General features: G+C 45.8%; 1 protein-coding gene and 1 long non-coding RNA gene across 3 annotated transcripts in view; one reads left to right on the forward strand and one right to left on the reverse strand.

Moving 5' to 3' along the window:
- Window positions 1-21,072, forward strand: part of LOC105491370 (cadherin 1) — a 98,548-nt gene extending 77,476 nt beyond the window's left edge. The window contains exons 9-16 of the mRNA XM_011757711.3: window positions 758-940; window positions 3,415-3,659; window positions 5,986-6,131; window positions 8,952-9,176; window positions 10,354-10,581; window positions 15,797-15,927; window positions 17,274-17,417; window positions 20,516-21,072. Of these exons, the coding sequence (XP_011756013.2) occupies window positions 758-940; window positions 3,415-3,659; window positions 5,986-6,131; window positions 8,952-9,176; window positions 10,354-10,581; window positions 15,797-15,927; window positions 17,274-17,417; window positions 20,516-20,725 (1,512 nt within the window). The 3' untranslated portion in view covers window positions 20,726-21,072. The remainder of the gene's footprint in view (window positions 1-757; window positions 941-3,414; window positions 3,660-5,985; window positions 6,132-8,951; window positions 9,177-10,353; window positions 10,582-15,796; window positions 15,928-17,273; window positions 17,418-20,515) is intronic.
- On the reverse strand, window positions 9,739-20,534 carry LOC139359902 (uncharacterized). Of its 2 annotated transcripts, XR_011616546.1 has the most exons (4): window positions 20,308-20,534; window positions 19,590-19,687; window positions 18,174-18,459; window positions 9,739-9,939 (listed from the first exon to the last, which is right to left on the reverse strand). It is a non-coding gene; the product is annotated as an uncharacterized lncRNA (long non-coding RNA). The 2 variants fall into 2 exon arrangements; XR_011616545.1 differs by lacking the exon at window positions 9,739-9,939 and having other exon boundaries at window positions 18,125-18,459; window positions 20,308-20,533.
- Window positions 21,073-23,765: the final 2,693 nt, after the last annotated feature.

A 23,765-nucleotide genomic window follows, 5' to 3' on the forward strand; every position in this document is an offset into this window, starting at 1 on the left:
GACAGTGGAGATTCCATCACACACAAAGCAGACAAAGATTCTATTCTCATGGTGTTTCTACTATAGCTAGGAAGACATCTTATGAGAGTTATTGAACACCAAGGATATTACATGCATTCAAGGAGAAGGTGTTGAGAACCAAGTAGGGGAAGTTTAAATCATCCTGTATAATGGCCAGGCGTGGTGGTTCACACCTGTAATCCCAACAAGTTGGGAGGCCAAGGCTGTTTGGAGTTTGAGACCAGCCCGGCCTTAAGGACAGAGTTTGAGACCAGCCCGGCCAACGTGGCAAAACCCCGTTTCAACTAAAAATACAAAAATTAGCCGGGCATGTTGGTGCATGCTTGTAATCCCAGCTATTTGGGAGGCTGAGGCACGAGAGTTGCTCGAACCCAGGAGGTGGAGGCTGCAGTGAGCTGAGATTGCACCATTGCAACCCAATGTGCCCATTGCCACCCAATGTGCCCATTGCCTGGTCTCTCCTCGTCACATCTGCTCCTCGAAGCTTGCTTTCAGTTAGCCAGGTGTGGTGGCGCATGTGTGTGGTCCTAGCTACTCTGGAGACTGAGGTGGGAGGATTGCTTGAGCTCAGGAGGTTGAGGCTACAGTGAGCCATGATCGCTCCAATACACTCCAGCCTGATGACAGTGAGATCCTGTCTCAAACAACAAAAAAAGAGGATTCCTTTAGCCCCCTGAGACTCAGCTCTGCTAGCAGTCTTGGTACTTTGTAAATGACCCATCTCTTTCCTCTGCAGTACGAGGGTCAGGTGCCTGAGAACCAGGCGAACTTCGTAATCACCACACTGAAAGTGACTGATGCTGACGCCCCCAATACCCCAGCGTGGGAGGCTGTATACACTATATTGAATGATAATGACGGACAATTTGTTGTCACCACAAATCCAGTGACCAACGATGGCATTTTGAAAATAGCAAAGGTTTGTATGGTATATGGCAAGATGCAGAAACTGGCATCCTTGAAGCTGTTCATGCCCTTGTCCCCTGGTATCTTCTTAGAAGTAGATTCGCTTGGGCAGGGGGACAGGGTGACTTTCCCAGATTCTAGTGGACCATGTGGGGTTTGCAGTGGCTCTTCCTGCCCATGTAAGAAATCAAGAAACTGGGCTGGGTGTGGTGGATCATGCCTGTAATCCCAGCACTGTGGGACGCTGAGGCAGGTGGATCACGAGGTCAGGAGTTCGAGTCTCTGCTAAAAATACAAAAATTAGCTGGGCATGGTGGCACACGTCTGTAATCTCAGCTACTCGGGAGGCTAAGGCAGAAGAATTGCTTGAACCTGGGAGGTGGAGGTTGCAGTGAGCCGAGATCGCACCATTGCATTCCAGCTCTGGGCAGCAGAGCAAGACTCCATCTCGGGGGGGAAAAAAAAGAGGCCGGGCGTGGGGGCTCATGCCTGTAATCCTAGCACTTTGGGAGGCCAACGCGGGCAGATCACAAGGTCAAGAGATCGAGATCATCCTGACCAACATAGTGAAACCTCATCTCTACTAAAAATACAAAAATTAGCTGGGCGTGGTGGCGTGCTCCCACTACTAGCGCGGTCCCAGCTACTAGGGAGGCTAAGGCAGGACAATCACTTGAACCTGGGAGACAGAGGTTGCAGTGAGCCATGATCGTGTCATGCACTCTAGCCTGGCAACAGAGTGAGACTTCGTCTCAAAAAAAAAGAAATCAAGAAGCTAAGGCTTCTTGATGGCTCATGGTGGCTCATGCCTGTAATCCCAGCACTTGGGGAGGCCAAGGGGGGCAGATCATCTGAGGTCAAGAGTTTGGGACCAGCCTGGACAACATGGTGAAACCCTGTCTCTACCAAAAATACAAAAATTAACCGGATGTGGTGGTGCACACTTGTAATCCCGGCTGCTTGGGAGGCTGAAGCAGTAGAATTGCTTGAGCCTGGAAGACAGAGGTTGCAGTGAGCCAAGATCATGCCACTGCACTCTGGCCTGGGCAACAGAGTGAGACTCTGTCTGGAAAGAAAGAAAGAAAGAGAGAGAGAGAGAGAGAGAGAGAGAGAGAGAGAGAGAGAAAGAGAGAGAGAAAGAAAGAAAGAGAGAGAGAAAGAAAGAAAGAAAGAAAGAAAAGAAAGAAAGAAAAGAAAAGAAAAGAAAAGAAAAGAAAAGAAAAGAAAAGAAAAGAAAAGGCCGGGCGTGGTGGCTCAAGCCTGTAATCCCAGCACTTTGGGAGGCCAAGACGGGCGGATCACGAGGTCAGGAGATCGAGACCATCCTGGCTAACACGGTGAAACCCCGTCTCTACTAAAAAATACAAAAAACTAGCCGGGCGCGGTGGCGGGCGCCTGTAGTCCCAGCTACTCGGGAGGCTGAGGCAGGAGAATGGCGTGAACCCGGGAGGCGGAGCTTGCAGTGAGCTGAGATCCGGCCACTGCACTCCAGCCTGGGCGGCAGAGCGAGACTCCGTCTCAAAAAAAAAAAAAAAAAAAAAAAAAAGAAAGAAGAAATCAAGAAGCTCTTACACAGGATCCTGAAATTGAAAAAGGCTCTTTCCCAAAACATTCTCCTTCCCTTAGCTCTTTCCATTTTGCAATGAGAGGGAAAATGATTTACTGGTCTCTGCTCTTGTGCTGGTTTATTTTAGAAGTGGGGCAGATATGGTTGTTTTTGAAAAATGTCCTAGAAACTTGAAAACTAGCCAAGCACAGTAGTGCATGGCGGTGGGTCCAACTACTTGGGAGGCTGAGGTGGGAGGATCACTTGAGCCCAGGGGGTTGACACTGCACTGAGCTATGATCATGGCACTGTACTCTAACCTGGGCAATATAACGAGACTCCGTCTCTTTAAAAAAAAAAAAAAAAAAAGGTAGCCAGGCACAGTTGCTCAGTCCTGTAATCCCAACACTTTGGGAGGCCAAGGTGGGTTGATCACCTGAGGTCAGGTGTTCGAGACCAGCCTGGCCAACATGGTGAAACATCATCTCTACTAAAAATACAAAAAATTAGCCAGGTGTAGTGGCAGGCTCCTGTAATCCCAGCTACTAGGGAGGCTGAGGCAGGAGAATTGCTTGAAGCTGGGAGGCAGAGGTTGCAGTGAGCCATTGCACTCCAGCCTGGGTGACAAGAGCAAAAATTCTGTCTCAGAAACAAAATAAGGAAAGAAACTTGAAAACTAAGAATTTGAGTGAATTGCTTGTTGAAGTGACTGGATCCCTAGAATAGCCCCAGAGCTTTGACTTCCTCTTGAGTAGGTGAGCAGATCTGAGAAGCCCTGGTAAGTAATTATGGTTTCTGCCATTGAAAGTCATGGCAGAAACCACAGTTACTTTTGCACCAACCTACTGTATTACCAAAAGCAACAGTTAAGGATTTAATTTCATTTTTACTAACACAAAATGTTTTGTTTTGTTTTTAACTTCATTGTTTCTGCTCTCTAGGGCTTGGATTTTGAGGCCAAGCAGCAGTACATTCTACACGTGGCAGTGACGAACGTGGCGCCTTTTGAGGTCTCTCTCACCACCTCCACAGCCACTGTCACCGTGGATGTGCTGGATGTGAACGAAGCGCCCATCTTTGTGCCTCCAGAAAAGAGAGTGGAAGTGTCCGAGGACTTTGGCGTGGGCCAGGAAATCACATCCTACACTGCCCGGGAGCCAGACACATTTATGGAACAGAAAATAACGTAAGTGTGAGGATTTTTCAACTGACTTACAGCAGCTGGGTATTTTATATCATTTTATATATAAATCAATAATACATAGTTCATGGCATTTTGTCATTTGTCTGTACAAGACCATTCTCTTAATTTATTTTTTATTCCCTTTATCTGTACTCCTTTCACCTGTTCCCTTCCCTCTACAGACAGCCGTTCTTGGTCTGATGTGCTGCCTCTCTTTGAGCTCTTGTAGTATGGTAGAAATGTGATTTTACTTTGCATACACAATAGTGTGTTTTTTTGTGTTTGGAGCCTCACTTTGTCACCTAGGCTAGTATACAGTGGTGATCTCTGCCTACTGCAGCCTCTGTCTCCTGAGTTCAAGCAATTTTCATGCCTCAGTCTCCCACGTAGCCAGGATTATAGGTGCCCGCCACCACGCCCGGCTAATTTTTGTATTTTTAGTAGAGATGAGGCTTCACCACATTGGCCAGGCTGGTCTCGAACTCCTGACCTCAAGTGATCTGCCCGCCTCCCAAAGTGGTGGGATTACAGGCGTGAGCCCCCGCACCCAGCCCATAGTGTTGTGTTCTAAGTAGCTTACTATTAGTATTTCTCCTTTCAAACTTGAAGGTACCTCTATAATGTAAATCACACAGATGCTGAAAACCCACATACCAACCAACCAACTACAACACTTGCTTTAAAATACTCTCATTTTGGGCTGGGTGCAGCGGCTTATGCCTGTAATCCCAAAACTTTGGGAGGTCTAGCAAGTGGATCATGTTGAGGCCAGGTGTTCAAGACCAGCCTGGCCAACATGGTGAAACCCCTGCCTCTACTAAAAACACAAGAAATTAGCCAGGCATGGTGGTGCACACCTGTAATCCCAGCTACTTGGGAGGCTGAGGCACGAGAATCACTTGAACCCAAAAGGTTGAGGTTGCAGTGAGCTGAGATCGAGCCACTGCACTCTAATCTGGGCGACAGAGTGAGACTCCATCTCAAAAAAAAATAATAATAATAAAAAACTCTCATTTTCTATATGTAGCCAATGGACTCCTCATAATCTAGAGATATTTCTACATGCTCCGAACTGTAAGGCCTGGCAAGATGGATTTTAACTGAAGTTTAAAAGAATGGTGAAAAGTCAAAGACAATAATGTAGGATTTGGTTCTGTGATGAAACCCTGGATTGTACAGTTTCCAGGCTGGGCTGAAAGCTTGCAGTAGTGAAATAGATAGTTCAAAGCATCTCCTGGGGCAGATTCAGGGACCAGGTCTCTAGTGTCTGTTTGCAGAGGCCCTTACACCTGGAACAATGACCACTTGATGTAATTCATTGCTTTGCACTTCCAAAGAAGTGAGGCCAAGCCCACAGGTTCTCAGAGTCCTTTCCTCCTTTGATTTCTTAGTTTCCCTTTCAGAGCCTTTCCATGACCCTAGTAAATAAATGAGCAGTAGATCTCTGTTAGCTTCCCTGTAGCTCCCATTAAATGCCAATAGTACAGCCCACCCACAAGTCAACAAGGCAACCTGCATCTCCAGATGTTCATGACAGGAGAAGAGGTGACATGTTGCTACCATTTAGGAACTACTGTATTGTTTTGGGGGAGCTGGTCTGGAGGAGTCTGCTTTTAAAAATAAATAAGGATTATAGTAATCATTGCTTCAGCAAGAATCATCCATAGATGCCAAATCTGTTGGGTGAAAGTTAGTTGCTGAACAAGATATTCTTAAATTATCTACCTGCAGATTATATGTTAATCATGCAGTATAAAAAGGCACCTTTGCTGTGAAGAAATCTGGTGGCCTTTCCCTTATCCAAGTGATCAAAGTTATCAATAGAAGCACAGACAGACATCATGTGCTTCCCAGTGTCCTGCACTAGGGAGGCCACAGCATCACTGTCATGTTCTTGTCCCCACCACTGACCCCTGAAATGGATTACCTGAATCTAAATTTTGAGGAGTAATCAGGCAAACCCAAACTAAGGGCATTCTAGAAAACAACTGGCCAGCACATTAAAAAAATGTCAGTGACAGAAAAGAAAGCCTTAAGGAAGAGCCATGCCAACCAAAGGCCATATTGGATCCTGAATCCAGAATTGTGCAAGGTTGCTATAAAGGACATTTTTGGAAAATCTGACAATTTGAATATGCACCATATATTCAACAGTAGTATTCTATCAAAGTGCTGGGATTACAGGCACGAGCCACCGTGCCCAACCTATTGTTGGTTTTCAAAATAAAACATTGGAAGTAACCATATAACTGAAGAAGAGCTTGAGCCATTTTCAGCTACATGTTGTTTGCTGGTCCTATTCTAAAAGCCAGAGCTTGTGCCTGTTTAGGTATCGGATTTGGAGAGACGCTGCCAACTGGCTGGAGATTAATCCAGACACTGGTGCCATTTCCACTCGGGCTGAGCTGGACAGGGAGGACGTTGAGCACGTGAAGAACAGCACGTACACAGCCCTCATCATAGCTACCGACAATGGTAAGGGGGCCTCATCTGGGCCTTTGCTGCCTCACCCTCCTGGCTAGTTGACTTTCTTGCCCTTCCCTTCTTTTGGAGGCAAGAGTTTATTCTTTTTCTTTTATCCTTTGTGTTTGTTGGATTGATTTGTATAAATGTATGGAGTACAAGGGTAATTTTGTTACAAGCATAGATGTATAGTGATAAAGGCAGGGCTTTTAGTGTATCAATAGAAGCACAAACAAACATCATGTGCCTCCCAGTGTCCTGCACTAGGGAGGCCACAACATCACCTCCGTTGTGTTCTTGTCCCCACCACCAACCCCTGAAATGGATTACCTGAATCTAAATTTTGAGGAGTAATCAGACAAACCCAAATTAAGGGCACTCTAGAAAACAACTGGCCAGCACATTAAAAAAATGTCAGTAACAGAAAAGAAAGCCCTAAGGAAAAGCCTAACGCATCACCCAAATAACATGCGTTGTACCCATTAAGTAATTGCTCATCATCTACCCCCTCCCACCCCTCGGACCCTTCCCAGCTGCCATTGTTTATCCTTCCACAATCTACATCCATGTGTACACATTATTGAACTCCCACTTCTAAGTGAGAACATGCAGTTATTTCTCCTTACATGTCTGATTTGTTTCACTTGAGACAATGGCCTCCAGTTTCATCCATGTTGCTGCAAAAGATTTATCTTTTATTCTTAAAGGCATTCTTATTATCAAAAATTTAAGTGGGCTGGGCATGGTGACTCACACCTGTAATCCCAGCACTTTGGAGGCTGAGGTGGGAGGATCACTTGAGCCCAGGAGTTCGAGACCAGCCTGGGCAACATGGCAATACACTTTCTCTACAAACAGTACATAAATTAGCTGGGCATGTTGGTGAACACCTGTAGTCCCAGCTACTCAGAAGGCTGAGGTGGTAGGATTGCTTGAGTCTGAGAGGTGGAGGCTGCAATGAGCCAAGATTGCGCCACTGTTCTCCATCCTGGGCAACAGAGCAAGACCCTGTCTCCAAAAAAAAAAAAAATTTTTTTTTCAAGTAATTTTGGTCAGACAGAACTTCCTTTTCACTACACACGCACTCTTTATTCCTTCCCTAAGGGAACCCGACAATGATGGTTTACGATCCAGTTCCAAAGCTTAATATTCATGTGACCTTGGATTTGCTGTTTAATTTTTTTTTTTTTTTTTTTTTTTTTTTTTGAGACAGAGTCTCACTCTGTCACCCAGGCTGGAGTGCAGTGGCAAAATCCTGGATCACTGCAACCTCCGCCTCCTAGGTTCAAGCAATTCTCCTGCCTCAGTCTCCCAAATAGCTGGGATTACAGGTGTGCGCCACCATGCCCAGCTAATTTTTTGTATTTTTAGTAGAGACGGGGTTTCACCATATTGGCCAGGTTGGTCTTGAACTCCTGACCTTGTGATCTGCCCGCCTCGGCCTCCCAAAATGCTGGGATTACAGGCGTGAGCCACGGCGCCTGGCCTGCTGTTTAGTTTTTATGTCCCTCAATTCCTTTACCTGAAAAATGATAATACTCATGTGGGTGAAATTAGTTAGGTGTTAGTTAGGTGTGGGTCCTTCCAGACTCTTTCTGTGTATTTAAATACATTTATAGGCTGGGTGCTAGGCTCACACCTGTAATCCCAACACTTTGGGGGTCTGAATTGGGAGATGGCTTGAGGCCAGGAGTTCAAGACCAGCTGGGCAACATGCTGCCCATAATCTCAAAATGCTGGGATTACAGGCATGAGTTACCATGCCTGGCCTCCTTCAGTTAATTTTAAATGACATGCGTTCATTGTTTAAAAAGAAAATTTACATGAGAAAACAATTTTTTAAAATTTACAGTCATGCCATCTAGACATATCTATTTATCGGTTTGAGATGGATTCCTCTGTTGTTTTGTATCCCTATCGTATATTCATATTGAAGATAGTTCCCTGGGTACCAATTTTTCCTACTACCATATGCTTGGTGTTGTGTCAAGATGTAAAAGAAACGCAAACAGAAGTGTGGATGGGCTGGGCACGGTGGCTCATGCCTATAATCTCAACACTTTGGGAGGCTAAGGTGGGAGGATCACTTGAGCCCAAGAGTTCAAGACCACCCTAGGCAACATGGTAAGACCCCCTCTCTACAAAAAAAAAAATTAAAAACTAGCCAAGCATGGTGGCATGCGCCTGTAGTCCCAGCTACTAGGGAGGCAGAGGTGGGAGATGAAGCCCAGGAGGTAGAGGCTGCAGTGAACTGTGTTCATGCCACTGCATTCTGGCCTGGGTGACAGAGTGAGACCCTGCCTCAAAAAAAAAATATATGAACTCCCCAATCTATTTTGAAAACCAATTTGCAGAGACTTAAAAAGACCCAACTCATCCCCTTTGATTTTAAGCTTCTAGTCAGGCTTAAAATTAAAATAAGTAAAATAAAAAGACTCAGTGCTTTGATAATGACCTTAAATGGCATGAAAATGCAGAAAAAGGAGAACTAGGGAAACAGCAGGCAGGCAATAGGACTTCTTGGAGTAGCTAAAATTCAATGAATGAATAATGATATGTGAAGAAGGAGGAGCGTGTCCTTGGTGTGAGGAATAACTTGAATAATTGTTATCAAGGTGGGAATAAGCGTGTCTGTATGAAACAGTCAGAGACCTGCCCACCTAGGAGTGGAGGTCCTTTGGGATTGGTGGGACAGGAAGTTCTGGGGGTGGAGTGGGGGCTGATGGGGGACCACTGAAGAGCCAGGACAAGAACTGGACTTGGTCTGGTGGAAGGCAGTGGGGATTCATTAGTGTTGCCAAGCTACTACATTTCCTCTGTATTTTCTCTTAGGTTCTCCAGTTGCTACTGGAACAGGGACTCTTCTGCTGATCCTGTCTGATGTGAATGACAACGCCCCTATACCAGAATCTCGAAATCTATTCTTCTGCGAGAGGAATCCAAAGCCTCAGGTCATAAACATCATTGATGCAGACCTTCCTCCCAATACATCTCCCTTCACAGCAGAACTAATGCATGGGGCGAGTGCCAACTGGACCATTGAGTACAACGACCCAAGTGGGTACCTGAGTTTTATTTTGGCAACTTTGCTCCAATGGCCATGCTTCCCTTCCCCCAGATCCCCACCTCTCAATTTCCCTTCTCAACTTCCAGATGTCACCCCTTCCATTGGTACTTGCTTCCTTATCCCTTCTGTCTTTGAGGCCTTGCTCCAGAGGTCTTTTTCCTTTCCTGGTATCTAACATTGTAGCATGCTACCCAGTAATCTAAAACCCAAGCAGGGCTCCCTCTCCCAGCCTCTAGCCACCCTCCACTCCCCTCTCCACTTGCAACTTCTGGGACCATCTTCTCTGCCACCTCCTGCTCCTGGGACCAAGCAACACCGTTTTTGTGCTTAGCTCCTTCTTGCCAGCCAATCATGAGCTCCCAGATTTGTCAGCACTATTCTACCGAAGTGGAGGCAGCTGTCAACTGCCTGGTCAATTTGCATCTGTGGGCTTCCTACACCTACCTCTCTCTGGGCTTCTATTTCCACCGCAGTGATGTGGATCTGGAAGGCGTGTGCCAGTTCTTCCACAAATTGGCCAAGGAGAAGCACAAGGGCGCTGAGCGTCCCTTACAAATGCAAAACCAGTGTGGCGGCCGCACTGTCTTCCAGGACATCCAGAAGCTATGTTAAGATGAATGGGGTAAAACTCTGGGCGCGATGGAAGTCGCTCTGGCCCTGGAGAAGAACCTGAACCGGGCACTTTTGGATCTTCATGCTTTGGGTTCCGCCTGCACAGACCACCATCTTTGTGACTTCCTGGAGAGCCACTTCCTAGATGAAGAAGTGAAACTCATCAAGAAGATAGGTGACCACCTGACCAACCTCTGCAGGCTGGCCAGCCTCCAGGCCAGGCCGGGCGAAAAGGTTCACTCTCAGGCACAATCAGGAGCCTACCGAACCCAGTGACATCTGAAGAGCCCCGCTCTGCCTGAGCCTCTCCCTCCAGCTACTAGGCAGCTTTTTTTAAGCAACCCTAGAACCCTCTCCCAAGCCTTAGACCAAATGGAAATAAAGCTTTTTACAGAAAAAAAAAAAAAAAAAAGTACATACCTAGATAAAACCCAAGCAGCTCTGCTCTCTTCACTCAAGGCACTCAAGTGCCTTTAGTTCACTAACAATTTTATTCTGGAATGAGCTTTTTTTTCCTCCCCTGATCTCATCATTTCTTTTTATTGCTTTCTCCAGCCCAAGAATCTATCATTTTGAAGCCAAAGATAGCCTTAGAGGTGGGTGACTACAAAATCAATCTCAAACTCATGGATAACCAGAAGAAAGACCAAGTGACCACCTTAGAGGTCAGCGTGTGTGACTGTGAAGGGGCCGCCGGCATCTGTAAGAAGGCACCGCTTGTCGAAGCAGGAATGCAAATTCCTGCCATTCTGGGGATTCTTGGAGGAATTCTTGCTTTGCTAAGTAAGTCCAGCTGGCAGGTGACTCAGCCTTTGACTTAAAAAAATGGAGGAGGTTTATTTCCTGGAAGTTATTTTTGTTCTTATATTAATAAGGATACAGGTTAGCTGATACAGGAAAGAGACTCCCAAGTTATGCTAGCCTCCATAAAATAGAAGTTTGTCTCTTACTGAACATTTCAGAGGTAAATGGTCTAAGATGGGAAGGCCATGAAGTCAACAGGGGACCCAGGTTTCTTCTGTTTCTTTTCATCCTTCAAGTCAGGCATCCCAGGCTTGAGTGCATACAAATCATCCGGGCCTCTGGTAAACTGGGAAATCTGATCCAGGAGGTCTGGCATAGGGCCACAGATTCTGCATTTCTTTTTTTTTTTTTGAGGCTGAGTTTCGCTCTTGTTGCTGAGGCTGGAGTGCAATGGCGCTATCTCTCAGCTCACTGCAACCTCCGCCTAACGGGCTCAAGCAATTCTCCCGCCTCAGCCTCCTGAGTAGCTGGGACCATGGGCATGTGCCACCACGCCCAGCTAATTTTGTGTTTTTAGTAGAGATGGGGTTTCTCCATGTTGGTTAGGCTGGTCTCGGACTCCCGACTTCGTGTGATCCACCCGCCTCAGCCTCACAAAGTGCTGGGATTACAGGCTTGAGCCACCGCACCCAGCCAGATTCTACATTTCTAACCAGCTCCCAGGGGGTACTGATGTTGCAGTTCCTTAGACCATAAGCAGAGTAGCAAGACCTTGGGGGCTGCCCTCATCAGCGTGTTCTAAGCTAGCCAGCTCACCACCACCACCTCTACATTCCATCCTAGATGGGGGAAGGGGATAAGAGAGGAAGTGGAGGCCAAATGACTAGAAGTTGCATATATCACCTCCACTTACATACCACTGGCCCAAACACAGCCACACCTAGCTGCAAGGGAGCCTGGAAGTTTCTACTTGCAATTGAAAATTGGCATGGAGTAGGGGTGGAGTGCAGGATGAGCAGTGAGTGTCAGTGACTAAAAGGATAAAGGAGAAAAAGAATGCTGAGGAAAATTGACAGTTTCTGCCATAGTCCTTAAGCCTGTTTCCATTGGAGCCCACTTGGAGTGAGCCCTAGGGGTGACACAGGTGCTATTACGGTCAAGGTAAATACTTTTGTCATTCACACGCAGAGAGAAAATACTGAATCTATTAAAGGAATACATTAGCTATGAAAACAGATTATGTGCATCAAAAGACAAAGTATCCATATGGAGTGCACTACATCGGAACTCTGGTAGGGCTTTAAACATATGAATGATAGAAGAGCAAGCGAATGATTCTCAAAGCAAATGAGAGCAAGTCAGTTAGAAACCTTTGACCAGGTATGGTGGCTCATACTTTGGGAGACCAAGGTGGGAGGACTGCTTGAAGCCAGGAGTTTGATACCAGCCTGGGCAACAAAGCAAGACCCTGTCTCTACAAAATGAAAAATATATCTTTTTAAAGAAATGTTTAAAGATCATAAATAATTAGTGACTGCAAGGAGTGGTCCAGTTCATGAATGCGTTTGTAGTCAGCGTAGTCAGAAAAAGCTGTTGAGTCTCAAGGACAGTTTTGTGGAAGATATAAGTGGTTAGGCCACAGGGGCTGGTAGAATTCCAACAGGCTATGGATATTCAGGAAGGTTCCCCTCCTAGCAAAGCACAGCAGAGGCTTGAGGAGACTCCTAGGAGGACAGAGACCAGGCCAAGCTGGTGGGAATGGAAAAAGATTTTTGGAGGGAGCAGTGGGACTGAATCTAGGGCTTTCCATTTAGATTGAGCATGGGTGCCATTGATCCTGCTGCTGCTGCCTCAGTGGACTCCAGGAGAAGGTGCCTTTCAATCTTCCAGAAATGTTTGCTGGGCATCCCATTTGCTTCTGCCCCCTCCTAGTGTTCTCCCAAAGTTGAAGAGAAGGATACTGCTGTTGAGAATTGAGCAAGCCTTCTGGACTTTCATCCTGCCAGGCTTTACATGGCTTTACTGTGCCATGAGATTAGATTAATTCATCATTGTCTTGGGCAGTGTAACACAAGCCCTGCCTGCCCACTTCCTAGTCAAATTACATTTGAGTGGCCTGGTCTGCTTTTGGGATAGTGGTTACTGACTAGTACATTCATTTTAAGGGGAATCATTTTCCCTTCTCTTCTCTTCTCTTCTCTTCTCTTCTCTTCTCTTCTCTTCTCTCTTCTTTCAGGCAAGGTCTCATTCTGTGGGCCAGCTGGAGTGCAGTGGAGTGATCTCAGATCTCATCTCACTGCAGCCTTGACTTCTGGGGCTCAGGGGATCCTCCCACCTCAGCCCCCCGGGTGGCTGGGACCACAGGCATGAGCCACCACACCCAGCTAATTTTTTATATTTTTTTGTAGAAACAGTGTTTCCTCATGTTGCCCAGGCTGGTCTCAAACTCCTGGTCTCAACCAGTCCTCCCGCCTTGGCCTCCCAAAGTGTTGGGATTACAGACATGAGCTACTGCGCCCAATCAGGGAATCTTAAAGATTGTAGTTATACTTGAAATATTTTTTTAAGAGTAGGATTACCTAAATTTGCTATGGGTATGTATTTTTTTAGACACTGGGGGTGGGGATTCCCACATAGAACAACATTTAAAACAGAGGCAATGCCAGAATTCAGATGTTCAATTTCTTGTATTTTTACCTTCTATGATTATTTTTTTCTTTCTTTATTAGAGACGGGTTCTCGCTATGTTACTCACACTGGTCTCAAACTCTTGAGCTCAAGTGATCCTCCCATCTTGGCCTCCCCAAGTGCTGGGATTACAGGTGTGAGCCACTCCACCAGCCAATTCTTGTTTCTTAAGGGCAAAAATGTGCTAGAGGCTGGTTGTGGTAGCTCACGTCTATAATCCCAACACTTTGGGAGGCTGAGGTGGCAGGATTGCTTGAGCCTAGGTTTCAAGGTCAGCCTGGGCAACATAGCAAGACCTCATCTCTATTAAAAAAAAGTAATAATAATAAATACATTACTAGAGAGACACCAGGAGATCTGAAGCTTTTCGTGTTTTCCACCAACATTTGGTTGCTTACTCTGTACCAGGCTTTTTCTCAGAGCCTAAGGATACTGGGCTTCTGGCACAGCTGATAAGAGGCATCGTTTTGGAAATGGAAAGCTGCCTCTTGCTGTGCATGGATGGGGACTGTGTAGCTCCTATAGTCTTTTTTTTTTTTTTTCTTTTTTTTTTTTTTTTGAGACGGAGTCTCGCTCTGCCGCCCAGGCTGGAGTGCAGTGGCCGGATCTCAGCTCACTGCAAGCTCCGCCTCCCAGGTTTACGCCATTCTCCTGCCTCAGCCTCCCGAGTAGCTGGGACTACAGGCGCCCGCCACCTCGCCCGGCTAGTTTTTTGTATTTTTTAGTAGAGACGGGATTTCACCGTGTTAGCCGGGATCGTCTCTCGATCTTCTGACCTCGTGATCCGCCCATCTCGGCCTCCCAAAGTGCTGGGATTACAGGCTTGAGCCACCGCGCCCGGCCGCTCCTATAGTCTTGTTCAGTACTGTCTCCCTGTGCAGCCACTTCATTGTTCTTGTTGATGAATCATGGACAAGGGAGTTATATTGTTTATCTGGATAAGGTTTCTGGCATTTTTCTGATTTCAGAAATAGGTAGTTGGGGTACATCTGAGAAATCTTTTCCCCAAGTTTATGCAACCTCCTGTTTAAAGATTATGCTTCGGCCGGGCGCGGTGGCTCAAGCCTGTAATCCCAGCACTTTGGGAGGCCGAGACGGGCGGATCACTAGGTCAGGAGATCGAGACCATCCTGGCTAACACGGTGAAACCCCGTCTCTACTAAAAAATACAAAAAAAACTAGCCGGGCGAGGTGGCGGGTGCCTGTAGTCCCAGCTACTCAGGAGGCTGAGACAGGAGAATGGCCCGAACCCGGGAGGCGGAGCTTGCAGTGAGCTGAGATCCGGCCACTGCACTCCAGCCTGGGCGACAGAGCGAGACTCCGTCTCAAAAAAAAAAAAAAATAAAATAAATAAATAAATAAATAAATAAAGATTATGCTTCGGCCAGGCGTGGTGGCTCATGCCTGTAATCTCAGCACTTTGGGAGGCCCAGATGGGTGGATCACTTGAGGTCAGGAGTTTGAGACCAGCCTGGGCAACATACTGAAACTCCGTCTCTACTAAAAATACAAAAATTAGCTGGGCATGGTGGCAGGCACTTGTAGTCCCCCCTACTTGGGAGGCTGCGGCAGGAGAATCAGTTGAACCCAGGAGGTGGAGGTTGCAGTGAGCTGAGATTGCGCCACTGCACTCCAGCCTGGGCAACAGAGCAAGACTCTGTCTCAAAATAATAATCATAAATACATAAAGATTATGCTTCATAGGGTACAGCATATAGGTACTTGGGCACACATGCCCATAGATAGAAATCACACGGAATCTTTTTATTTTTCATTCACAGTGAATAATATAATTTTTTTTTTAAGTTAAGTGCTTTCTTTCTGGCTGCTTTAGAGAATTTTTTTAAAGTTGAATGTTAATGGTATATATCCTAGAAATAATCCCAAGATCAAATGTAACTCTTGTCTTAAGCCTTGGAAGTTAAATAGATTATAAAGCTTGCTTTACATGATTCTATCTTAAGAGAAACTAAGAACATACCAGGCAATTTTATAGTCTCTGTCCCTCTCCTCATAGCTGATTATGTATCAGTCACATTTGGGCTGACCTAGGAGCCCTGCTCACAAACCTTCAGTGGCTCCAACTCAGAATCAAAGCCAAGGTCCTTGCAGTGGCCTATATGTCCCTCCCGCCCTGCTTGCCCCTCTGAGCTCTTCTCCATGTCTCTTCCCCTCATGCACCCTGCTACAGCCATGCTGGCCTCCTCACCTTCCCTCCATCACACCACACATGCTCCTGCCTCAGGACCTCTGCCCTTACTGTTTCCTCTGCCTGGAACACTTTCCCCCAGATTTGGGAAAATGACAGTGATTGAGTTTAAGACCCATCTGAAAGTTAGGGACCATGCTTGAATTCATGTATCACTGTCTACTATGTTGTACTGTACATACCAACTTCAGGGATGTGAGCGTCACATGGATTGACATCTTCAAGTGTATTGAAGGCAGCTGGTGGCTGTCTGACTGCCCATTGTCTGATATGAGGCGTGCTCTGTGATAATGCTGCTTCTGGCCTTCTTTATCTTTGGCTCTCATCACTCTTGCTCTGTCTCCCCCACCACCCCAGTTCTGATTCTGCTGCTCTTGCTGTTTCTTCGGAGGAGAGCGGTGGTCAAAGAGCCCTTACTGCCCCCAGAGGATGACACCCGGGACAATGTTTATTACTATGATGAAGAAGGAGGTGGAGAAGAGGACCAGGTGGGTTTTTAAAACCATGGTAGCTCAATGGTGATCTCTTAATTCGGAAGAAGCAATGATTAGTAAGAGGTAGGCATTTCAAACAGCTCTGACTCACTTTGGATATTATCTTTTTAAGGCCTTACCCAAGAAAGTAGACATTGTCATTGACCATCATCATCATCATCACATCATCACCAACACAGCTAACATTTATTGATCGCATACTGTTCTGCACCTCAATGAGCGAACTGAGGCACAGAGAAGCTCAGTAACTTGTCTAAGGTCACACAGCTAGGAAGCGACACAGCCAAATGGTCTGTCTCAGAGTCTGCACTCCTCATTGCCATTCTCCGGATATGAACTTGAGCCAGATTATCTTTGACATAGAACAACTGGTCTGCTTTGTTTCTCTTGAGTTTTCAGCTAGACCAAACTCCTTTTTGTCAATGTTATACCTTTAGTCCTTCTGTATTTCCTGATTTTGGAGATGATCTTAACATCTTACTCTGGAGTTGTCCAGGGAACTGTTCAGGGTCTTGGAGAACCTACTTATTATAGAAAGGGAACCATGGGGGTCTATTACAGAGTCCTGCTTTTGACTGAGGTCATAGAGTGAGGCACCATTTACTGAGCTCCATACAACATAGGGAGGTGGGTGTACAGAGAAAAATATTGTTCTAGATTTCAGGGACTTCTAAGTCTAGTTGGGGGATACCATATATATTGTATCAGTGAGCAATAGAGCAACCAATCCCAGAATCCCAGCAGCACACAACATGCGTGTGTTTCTCATGTGTTGTGGGGCAGCTGGGGCAACTGCTGGTCTCATCTAAGCTCATGAGAATCTGTAGGATGGCTGGGGCTCAGCAGATTTAGGTAGAGTTTAGCTGAATGGCTCTAATCTGCGAATCGTGTCCAGGTCTGTTCCATGTAAGTCTCATCTTTGTACCAGAAGCTGGTGCCTTTCAGACCTTTGCCTGTGTCACATGTTACAGTCCCATTGCCTAAGCAAGTTACACAACAAAGCCCCAAATTGATGGATGTACACTCTTCTTACAGGCTGGGGTTGGGAGGGAGTAAATATTTGCCAAACAGTGATCTAATCATCATGTCCTGTGAAAATTAGTAAGGCACACAGCCTATATCTGGATTCACACATGCTACTCACAATCCTTTGGGCTATGTTTTTTTCCAGTGTTATTTGGGAGACTTTCAGCTTGAAAACTGTCATTTTGCATTAAACAGGTAAAGATCATACAGCTGGTAGTGAAGGCATCATCCAGCCATAATCTATAAACTGAACATAGCCCTGTGTGTATGACTGTTTCTTACTCTTTGTTGTACTTCAACCTTTTTCTCCAAAGGACTTTGACTTGAGCCAGTTGCACAGGGGCCTGGATGCTCGGCCTGAAGTGACTCGTAACGACGTTGCACCAACCCTCCTGAGTGTCCCGCGGTACCTTCCCCGCCCTGCCAATCCTGATGAAATTGGAAATTTTATTGATGAAGTAAGTAATCCACATGGAAAGCCAAAGCATTGCTCATCTCTAAGCTCAGAAAGGAGGAGTTGTGTCAAAAATGAGAAAAAGAGTCTTTAGATTCTTTCCTTTACTATGTTTTCAGCTTGCCTGAGCCCTGAACCCTGTTTTTCCTTTTTTCTTTTTTTTTGAGACAGAGTTTCGCTCTGTTGCCTAGGCTGAGTGCAATGTGGTGCAATGTCAGCTCACTGCAACCTTCGCCTGGGTATAAGCAATTCTCCTGCCTCAGCCTCCCAAGTAGCTGGGATTACAGGCCTGCGCCACCACACCCGGGATGGTAGTGGTTTGTAGTTTTAGTAGAAACAGGGTTTCTCCACGTTGGTCAGGCTGGTCTCTAACTCCTGGCCTCAGGTGATCCACCCACCTTGGCCTCCGAAAGTGCCGGGATTACAGGTGCGAGCCACCGTACTCAGCAGCCTGTCTTTCTTCTTCTGTGTCTCATCTGAATTTTGGATCTAATAGTGCTTCAAATTGCAAAGTCCATGTGGCGAAACCAAGAATTGCCTGAAAGGATTTAGTAGATCTAGAAATGAAACTAGGAAGATTCTAAGTAAATTTCATTTTAGTTTCACTAATGGGATTTACTTCCCTTGCCTCCCGCTGCTGGTTGGGATATAATGATAAATGTATATCACAAGCCTACCTGAGGACTAGAAAAATAGAATCTGTATTGTATATGTCAGAAATGCATTCAGCTCTAAATACAAGATGCTGAAACAGATTTACCTTGTACAAATAGAAAGCTGGGGTGAGCAGCCTAGGCTGGTGCATCAGGCCGTTCCATGTTTCTGCTCCATTATCTTAGCATGGAGACCCTTGTTCTCAGGCTTGTTGCCTCATGATCACAAGATGGCTGCCACGCTTCCAAACCTTAGGTCTGTATTCCAGTCAGGAAAAAGTATGAAGAGCAAAGCAGAGGGCAAAAGTCTTTCTTCTAGTGAACTGTCTTCTTATTTAACAAGGGAGTTGTCCAACCAGTTATTGGCCAGAACTATCAGAAGGTTGTATCTGTCTGCAAGGGAGAATAACAAGGCATTAAATTAATTAGCTTAGGATAAGATGAGAAAGAACCCAGTAAAGACATAGTCTGGCAGGATCTGTTTCCTTAAGCTATATTCTCTAATAACTTGCTCGGTTACTGGAATGATTTTCTGGGCTTTCTGATGGTCCAGTGACCCTTGGTGAGTCTTCATGGTGAGGTCTGTGTTTGCCTTATATTCCTACAGGAGCTGTCACTGAGGACTATGAGGTACTGCAGTGTTAGAAGTGACCAAGCCACATTCATTTTGGCCACTGGAGAAAACAAGAAACAGGAAGAAACCAGTTTAGCCACCCCTTTTATTTATTTATTTTCATTTTTTGAAATGTCGCCCAGGCTGGAGTGCAATGGCATGATCTTGGCTCACTGCAACCTCTGCCTCCCAGATTCAAGCAATTCTCCTGCCTCAGCCTCCCAAGTAGCTGGGATTACAGGCACTGCTACCACGCCCGGCTGATTTTTGTATTTTTAGTATAGACAGGGTTTCATCATATTGGCCAGTCTGGTCTCAAACTCCTGACTGCAGGTGATCTGCCTGCCTTGGCCTCCCAAAGTGCTGGGATTACAGGTGTGAGCCACCGCGCATGGCTACGGACCCCTTTTAGATACATCTGGATTCAGGCCTTTCCTCCATTCACACTCATTTGCAAGTTATCACTTGTATTTGTAGTTTTTATTTAAACTATACAAATAATATGCTAAAAAAGAACAAGATCATGTCTTTTGCAGGAGCACGGGTGGAGCTGGAGGCCATTATCCTTAGCAAACTAATGCAGGAACAGAAAATCAAATACCACGTGTTCTCACTTATATGTAGGAGCTGAATGATGAGAACTCATGGACACAAAGAAGAGAACAGCAGACACTAGAGTCTGCTTGAGGGAGGAGCATAGGAGGAGGGAGAGGAGCAGAAAAGATAACTAATGGGTACTGGGCTTAATACCTGGGTGACGAAATAATCTGTACAACAAACCCCCATGACATGAGTTTACCATTTGTTACCTATATAACAGACCTTCACATGTACTCCCAAACCTAAAAGTTTTTTTTTTTAAGTATGCTTGCTATTTTAAAAATATAAATTATAGTGTGGGGGTACATACCTGTAATCCCAGCTACTCAGGACGCTGAGGCAGGAGAATCGCTTAAAGCCGGGAGGTGGAGGTTGCTGTAAGCTGAGATCATGCCATTGCACTCCAGCCTGGGTGACAGAGCAAAACTCTGAGACTCCATCTCAAAATAAATAAATATACTTTATTTAGTTCATAAAATGAAAATATATAAAGAAAAAAAAGGCTGGGCGCAGTGGCTCACGTCTGTGATCCCAGCACTTTGGGAGGCTGAGGCAGGTGGATTGCCTGAGGTCAGGAGTTGGAGACCAGCCTGGCCAACATGGTGAAACCCAGTCTCTACTAAAAATATGAATATTAGCTGGAGTTGATGGCACATGCCTATAGTTGGGAGGCTGAGGCAGGAGAATCGCTTGAACCTGGGAGGCGAAAGTTGCAGTGAGCCAAAATCACGCCATTGCACTCCAGTCTGGGTGACAAGAGTGAAACTCCGTCTCCAAAAAAAAAAGAAAAAGAAAACAATACAAGTCCTTCCTTAGTTCCCACACCCCCACTCCCCAGATTTAACTGTTAAGCATTTGGCATTCATCCTTCCAGCCCTTTCTGGGTGGAAATGCAGCCTGAATGCACCAGTATGCAAAGTTTCCAGCTCTGTCCATCCAGCTGGTGGTGTGGAAGCCCCACCCTGATTTGTGGGGACTCCATCCTGACTGGTTGGTGCTTGCATCTCTCCTGCCTACATATAACTTACCATTTTACTTTCTCTTTCCATCAACAACGTATCCTGTGCATCTTTCCATGCCAGTGTGTATAAATGTACCTTGCTGGTATTCACTGCTCCGTGGTGTGCCAGTCTGGGTGCATTGTCATACCTTACATGTTGCGAGACTTCTTGCCCCGGGTGACAGGTGTGTCCTTCCTTTCACTAAAAGGTCCTGTTGTCCCCTTTTCTTCTTTAGAATCTGAAGGCAGCTGATAGTGACCCCACGGCCCCGCCTTATGATTCTCTGCTCGTGTTTGACTATGAAGGAAGCGGTTCCGAAGCTGCTAGTCTGAGCTCCCTGAACTCTTCAGAGTCAGACAAAGACCAGGACTATGATTACTTGAATGAATGGGGCAATCGCTTCAAGAAGCTGGCAGACATGTACGGAGGCGGCGAGGATGACTAGGGGACTCGAGAGAGGCGGACCCTAGACCTCTGTGCTGGGAAATGCAGAGATCATGTTGCTGGTGGTTTTTCAGCTCCCTTCCCTTGAGATGAGTTTCTGGGAAAAAAAGAGACTGGTCAGTGATGCAGTTAGTATAGCTTTATAGTCTTTCCACTTTATAGCTGTAATCGATGTGTGTTAGAAAAGTTTTGACTTATTCCTTGAAGGTTTTTTTTTCCCCACCACGCTTTACATGGTGGTGATGTCCACAAGATACCCAAATTTTAATATTACAGAAGAACAACTTTAGCATCAGAAGGTTCACCTAGCACCTTGCAGATTTTCTTAAGGAATTTTGTCTCACTTTTTTTTTTTTTTTTTTTTTTTTTTTTTTTTTGAGACGGAGTCTCGCTCTGCCGCCCAGGCTGGAGTGCAGTGGCCGGATCTCAGCTCACTGCAAGCTCCGCCTCCCGGGTTCACACCATTCTCCTGCCTCAGCCTCCCGAGTAGTTGGGACTACAGGCGCCCGCCACCGCGCCCGGCTAGTTTTTTGTATTTTTTAGTAGAGACGGGGTTTCACCGTGTTAGCCAGGATGGTCTCGATCTCCTGACCTCGTGATCCGCCCGTCTCGGCCTCCCAAAGTGCTGGGATTACAGGCTTGAGCCACCGCGCCCGGCCTTTGTCTCACTTTTAAAAAAAAGGGGAGAAGTCAGCTACTCTAGTTCTGTTTTTCTGTGTATATAATTTTTTTTTTTAATGCGTATGCTCCTGCTCATTGCTACAATGGTTTGTCCCCCTGCCCTTTTTTTTTTTTTTTTTTTTTTTAAAGACAGGGTCTCATTCTGTCGGCCAGGCTGGAGTGCAGTGGTGCAATCACAACTCACAGAAGCCTTGTCCTCCCAGGCTTAAGCAATCCTTGCACCTCAGCCTCCCAAGTAGCTGGGACCACAGGCATGTGCCACTATGCACGACTAATTTTTTAAATATTTGAGACAGGGTCTCCCTATGTTACCCAGGCTGGTCTTAAACTCTTGGGCTCAAGTGATCCTCCCATCTTGGCCTCCCAGAGTGTTGGGATTACAGGCATGAGACACTGCACCTGCCCAGCTCCCCAACTCCCTGCCATTTTTTAAGAGACAGTTTCGCTCCGTCACACAGGCCTGGGATGCAGTGATGTGATCATAGCTCACTGTAACCTCGAACTCTGGGGCTCAAGCAATTCTCCCATCAGCCTCCTTTTTATTTTTTTGAACAGATGGGGTCTTGCTATATTGCCATGTTAGTCTTAAACTCCTGGCCTCAAGCAATCCTCCTGCCTTGGCCTCCCAAAGTGCTGGGATTGTGGGCATGAGCTGCTGTGCCCAGCCTCCATGTTTTAATATCTACTCTCACTCCTGAATTCAGTTGCTTTGCCCAAGATAGGAGTTCTTCGGTGCGGAAATTATTGGGCCCTTTTAGGGTAAGCAGCTCATGTCTTCGTCTGGCCACATCTTGACTAGGTATTTTCTACTCTGAAGACTTTTAATGGCTTCCCTCTTTCATCTCCTGAGTATGTAACTTGCAGCGGTCATCTATCCAGTGACTTGTTCTGAGTAAGTGTGTTCGTTAATGTTTATTTAGCTCTGAAACAAGAGTGACATACTCCAGGACTTAGAATAGTGCCTAAAATGCTGCAGCCAAAGACAGAGTGGAACTAGGAAAAGTGGGCTTGGAGATGGCAGGAGAGCTTCTCATTGAGCCTGGCAATTTAGCAAACTGATGCTGAGGATGATTGAGGTGGGTCTACCTCATCTCTGAAAATTCTGGAAGGAATGGAGGAGTCTCAACATGTGTTTCTGACACAGGATCTGTGGTTTGTACTCAAAGCCCAGAATCCCCAAGTGCCTGCTTTTGATGATGTCTACAGAAAATGCTGGCTGATCTGAACACATTTGTCCAATTCCAAATGTGCATAGAAAACTGAGAATATTCGAAATTCTAAACATTTTTCTTAGGAGCAAGAAGAAAATGTGGCCCTAAAGGGGGTTAATCGAGGGGTAGGGAGGTGGAGAGGATCTTGATTTGGAGCTCTTTTTATTTAAATGTGAATTGCAACTTTTTGACAATCAAAGAAAAGACTTTTGTTGAAATAGCTTTACTGTTTCTCAAGTGTTTGGGAGAAAAAAAATCAACCCTGCAATCACTTTTTGGAATTGTCTTGATTTTTCTAAAGTTCAAGCTGTATCGAATATAGTTCTGTGTAGAGAATGTCACTGTAGTTTTGAGTGTGTACGTGTGTGGGTGCTGATCATTGTATATTTTCTTTAGGGGTGGAAAAGGAAAACAAGCTGAGAAAAGTATTCTCAAAGATGCATTTTTATAAATTTTATTAAAGAATTTTGTTAAACCATTGTCGAACTTGTTTTATTTGATTCCACCACATTTCCAGGCAAGAGAGAAGATGGATGGATATAGCCTTAGTCAAAACATGGAGAAAGAGGCGGGGCACAGTGGCTCACGCCTGTAATCTCAGCACTTCAGGAGGCCGAGGCGGGTGGATCACTTGAGCTCAGGAGTTTGAGACCAGCCTGGGCAACACAGTGAAACCTCGTCTCTACAAAAACACAAAAACTAGCTGGACGTGGTGGCACGTGCCTGTAGTCCCAGCTACTCCGGAGGCTGAGGCATGAGAATCACTTGAACCCGGGAGGCGGAGGTTGCAGTGAGCCGAGATTGCGCCACTGCACTCCAGCCTGGGAGACAACAAGACTCCATCTCAAAAAAATTAAAAAAATTAAAAAGCTTAATGCTGAAGTGACTTCTCCAGAAGCTTCTATCATTCTACTGGACACAACATGGGAGAAACTACATTCACATGGTAACTTTATTTGAACAGTATCCATCCATGTGGCATGTGATGAAACCAATACAATTCCCATGTCCACGGGAGACTGTGGGCCCAGCTGAAGGACGAGACAGAGCAAAGTTTCACACGACGTTCTCAGGGTCAACAAGTGAGTACAGGCCAGTGGTTCTCTGCTGGGGAAGAATGTACCCCCTCCTCCCTGGGACATTTTGCAA

The sequence above is a fragment of the Macaca nemestrina genome, chromosome 18, assembly GCF_043159975.1.
Source record: "Macaca nemestrina isolate mMacNem1 chromosome 18, mMacNem.hap1, whole genome shotgun sequence".
NCBI lineage: Eukaryota > Metazoa > Chordata > Mammalia > Primates > Cercopithecidae > Macaca > Macaca nemestrina.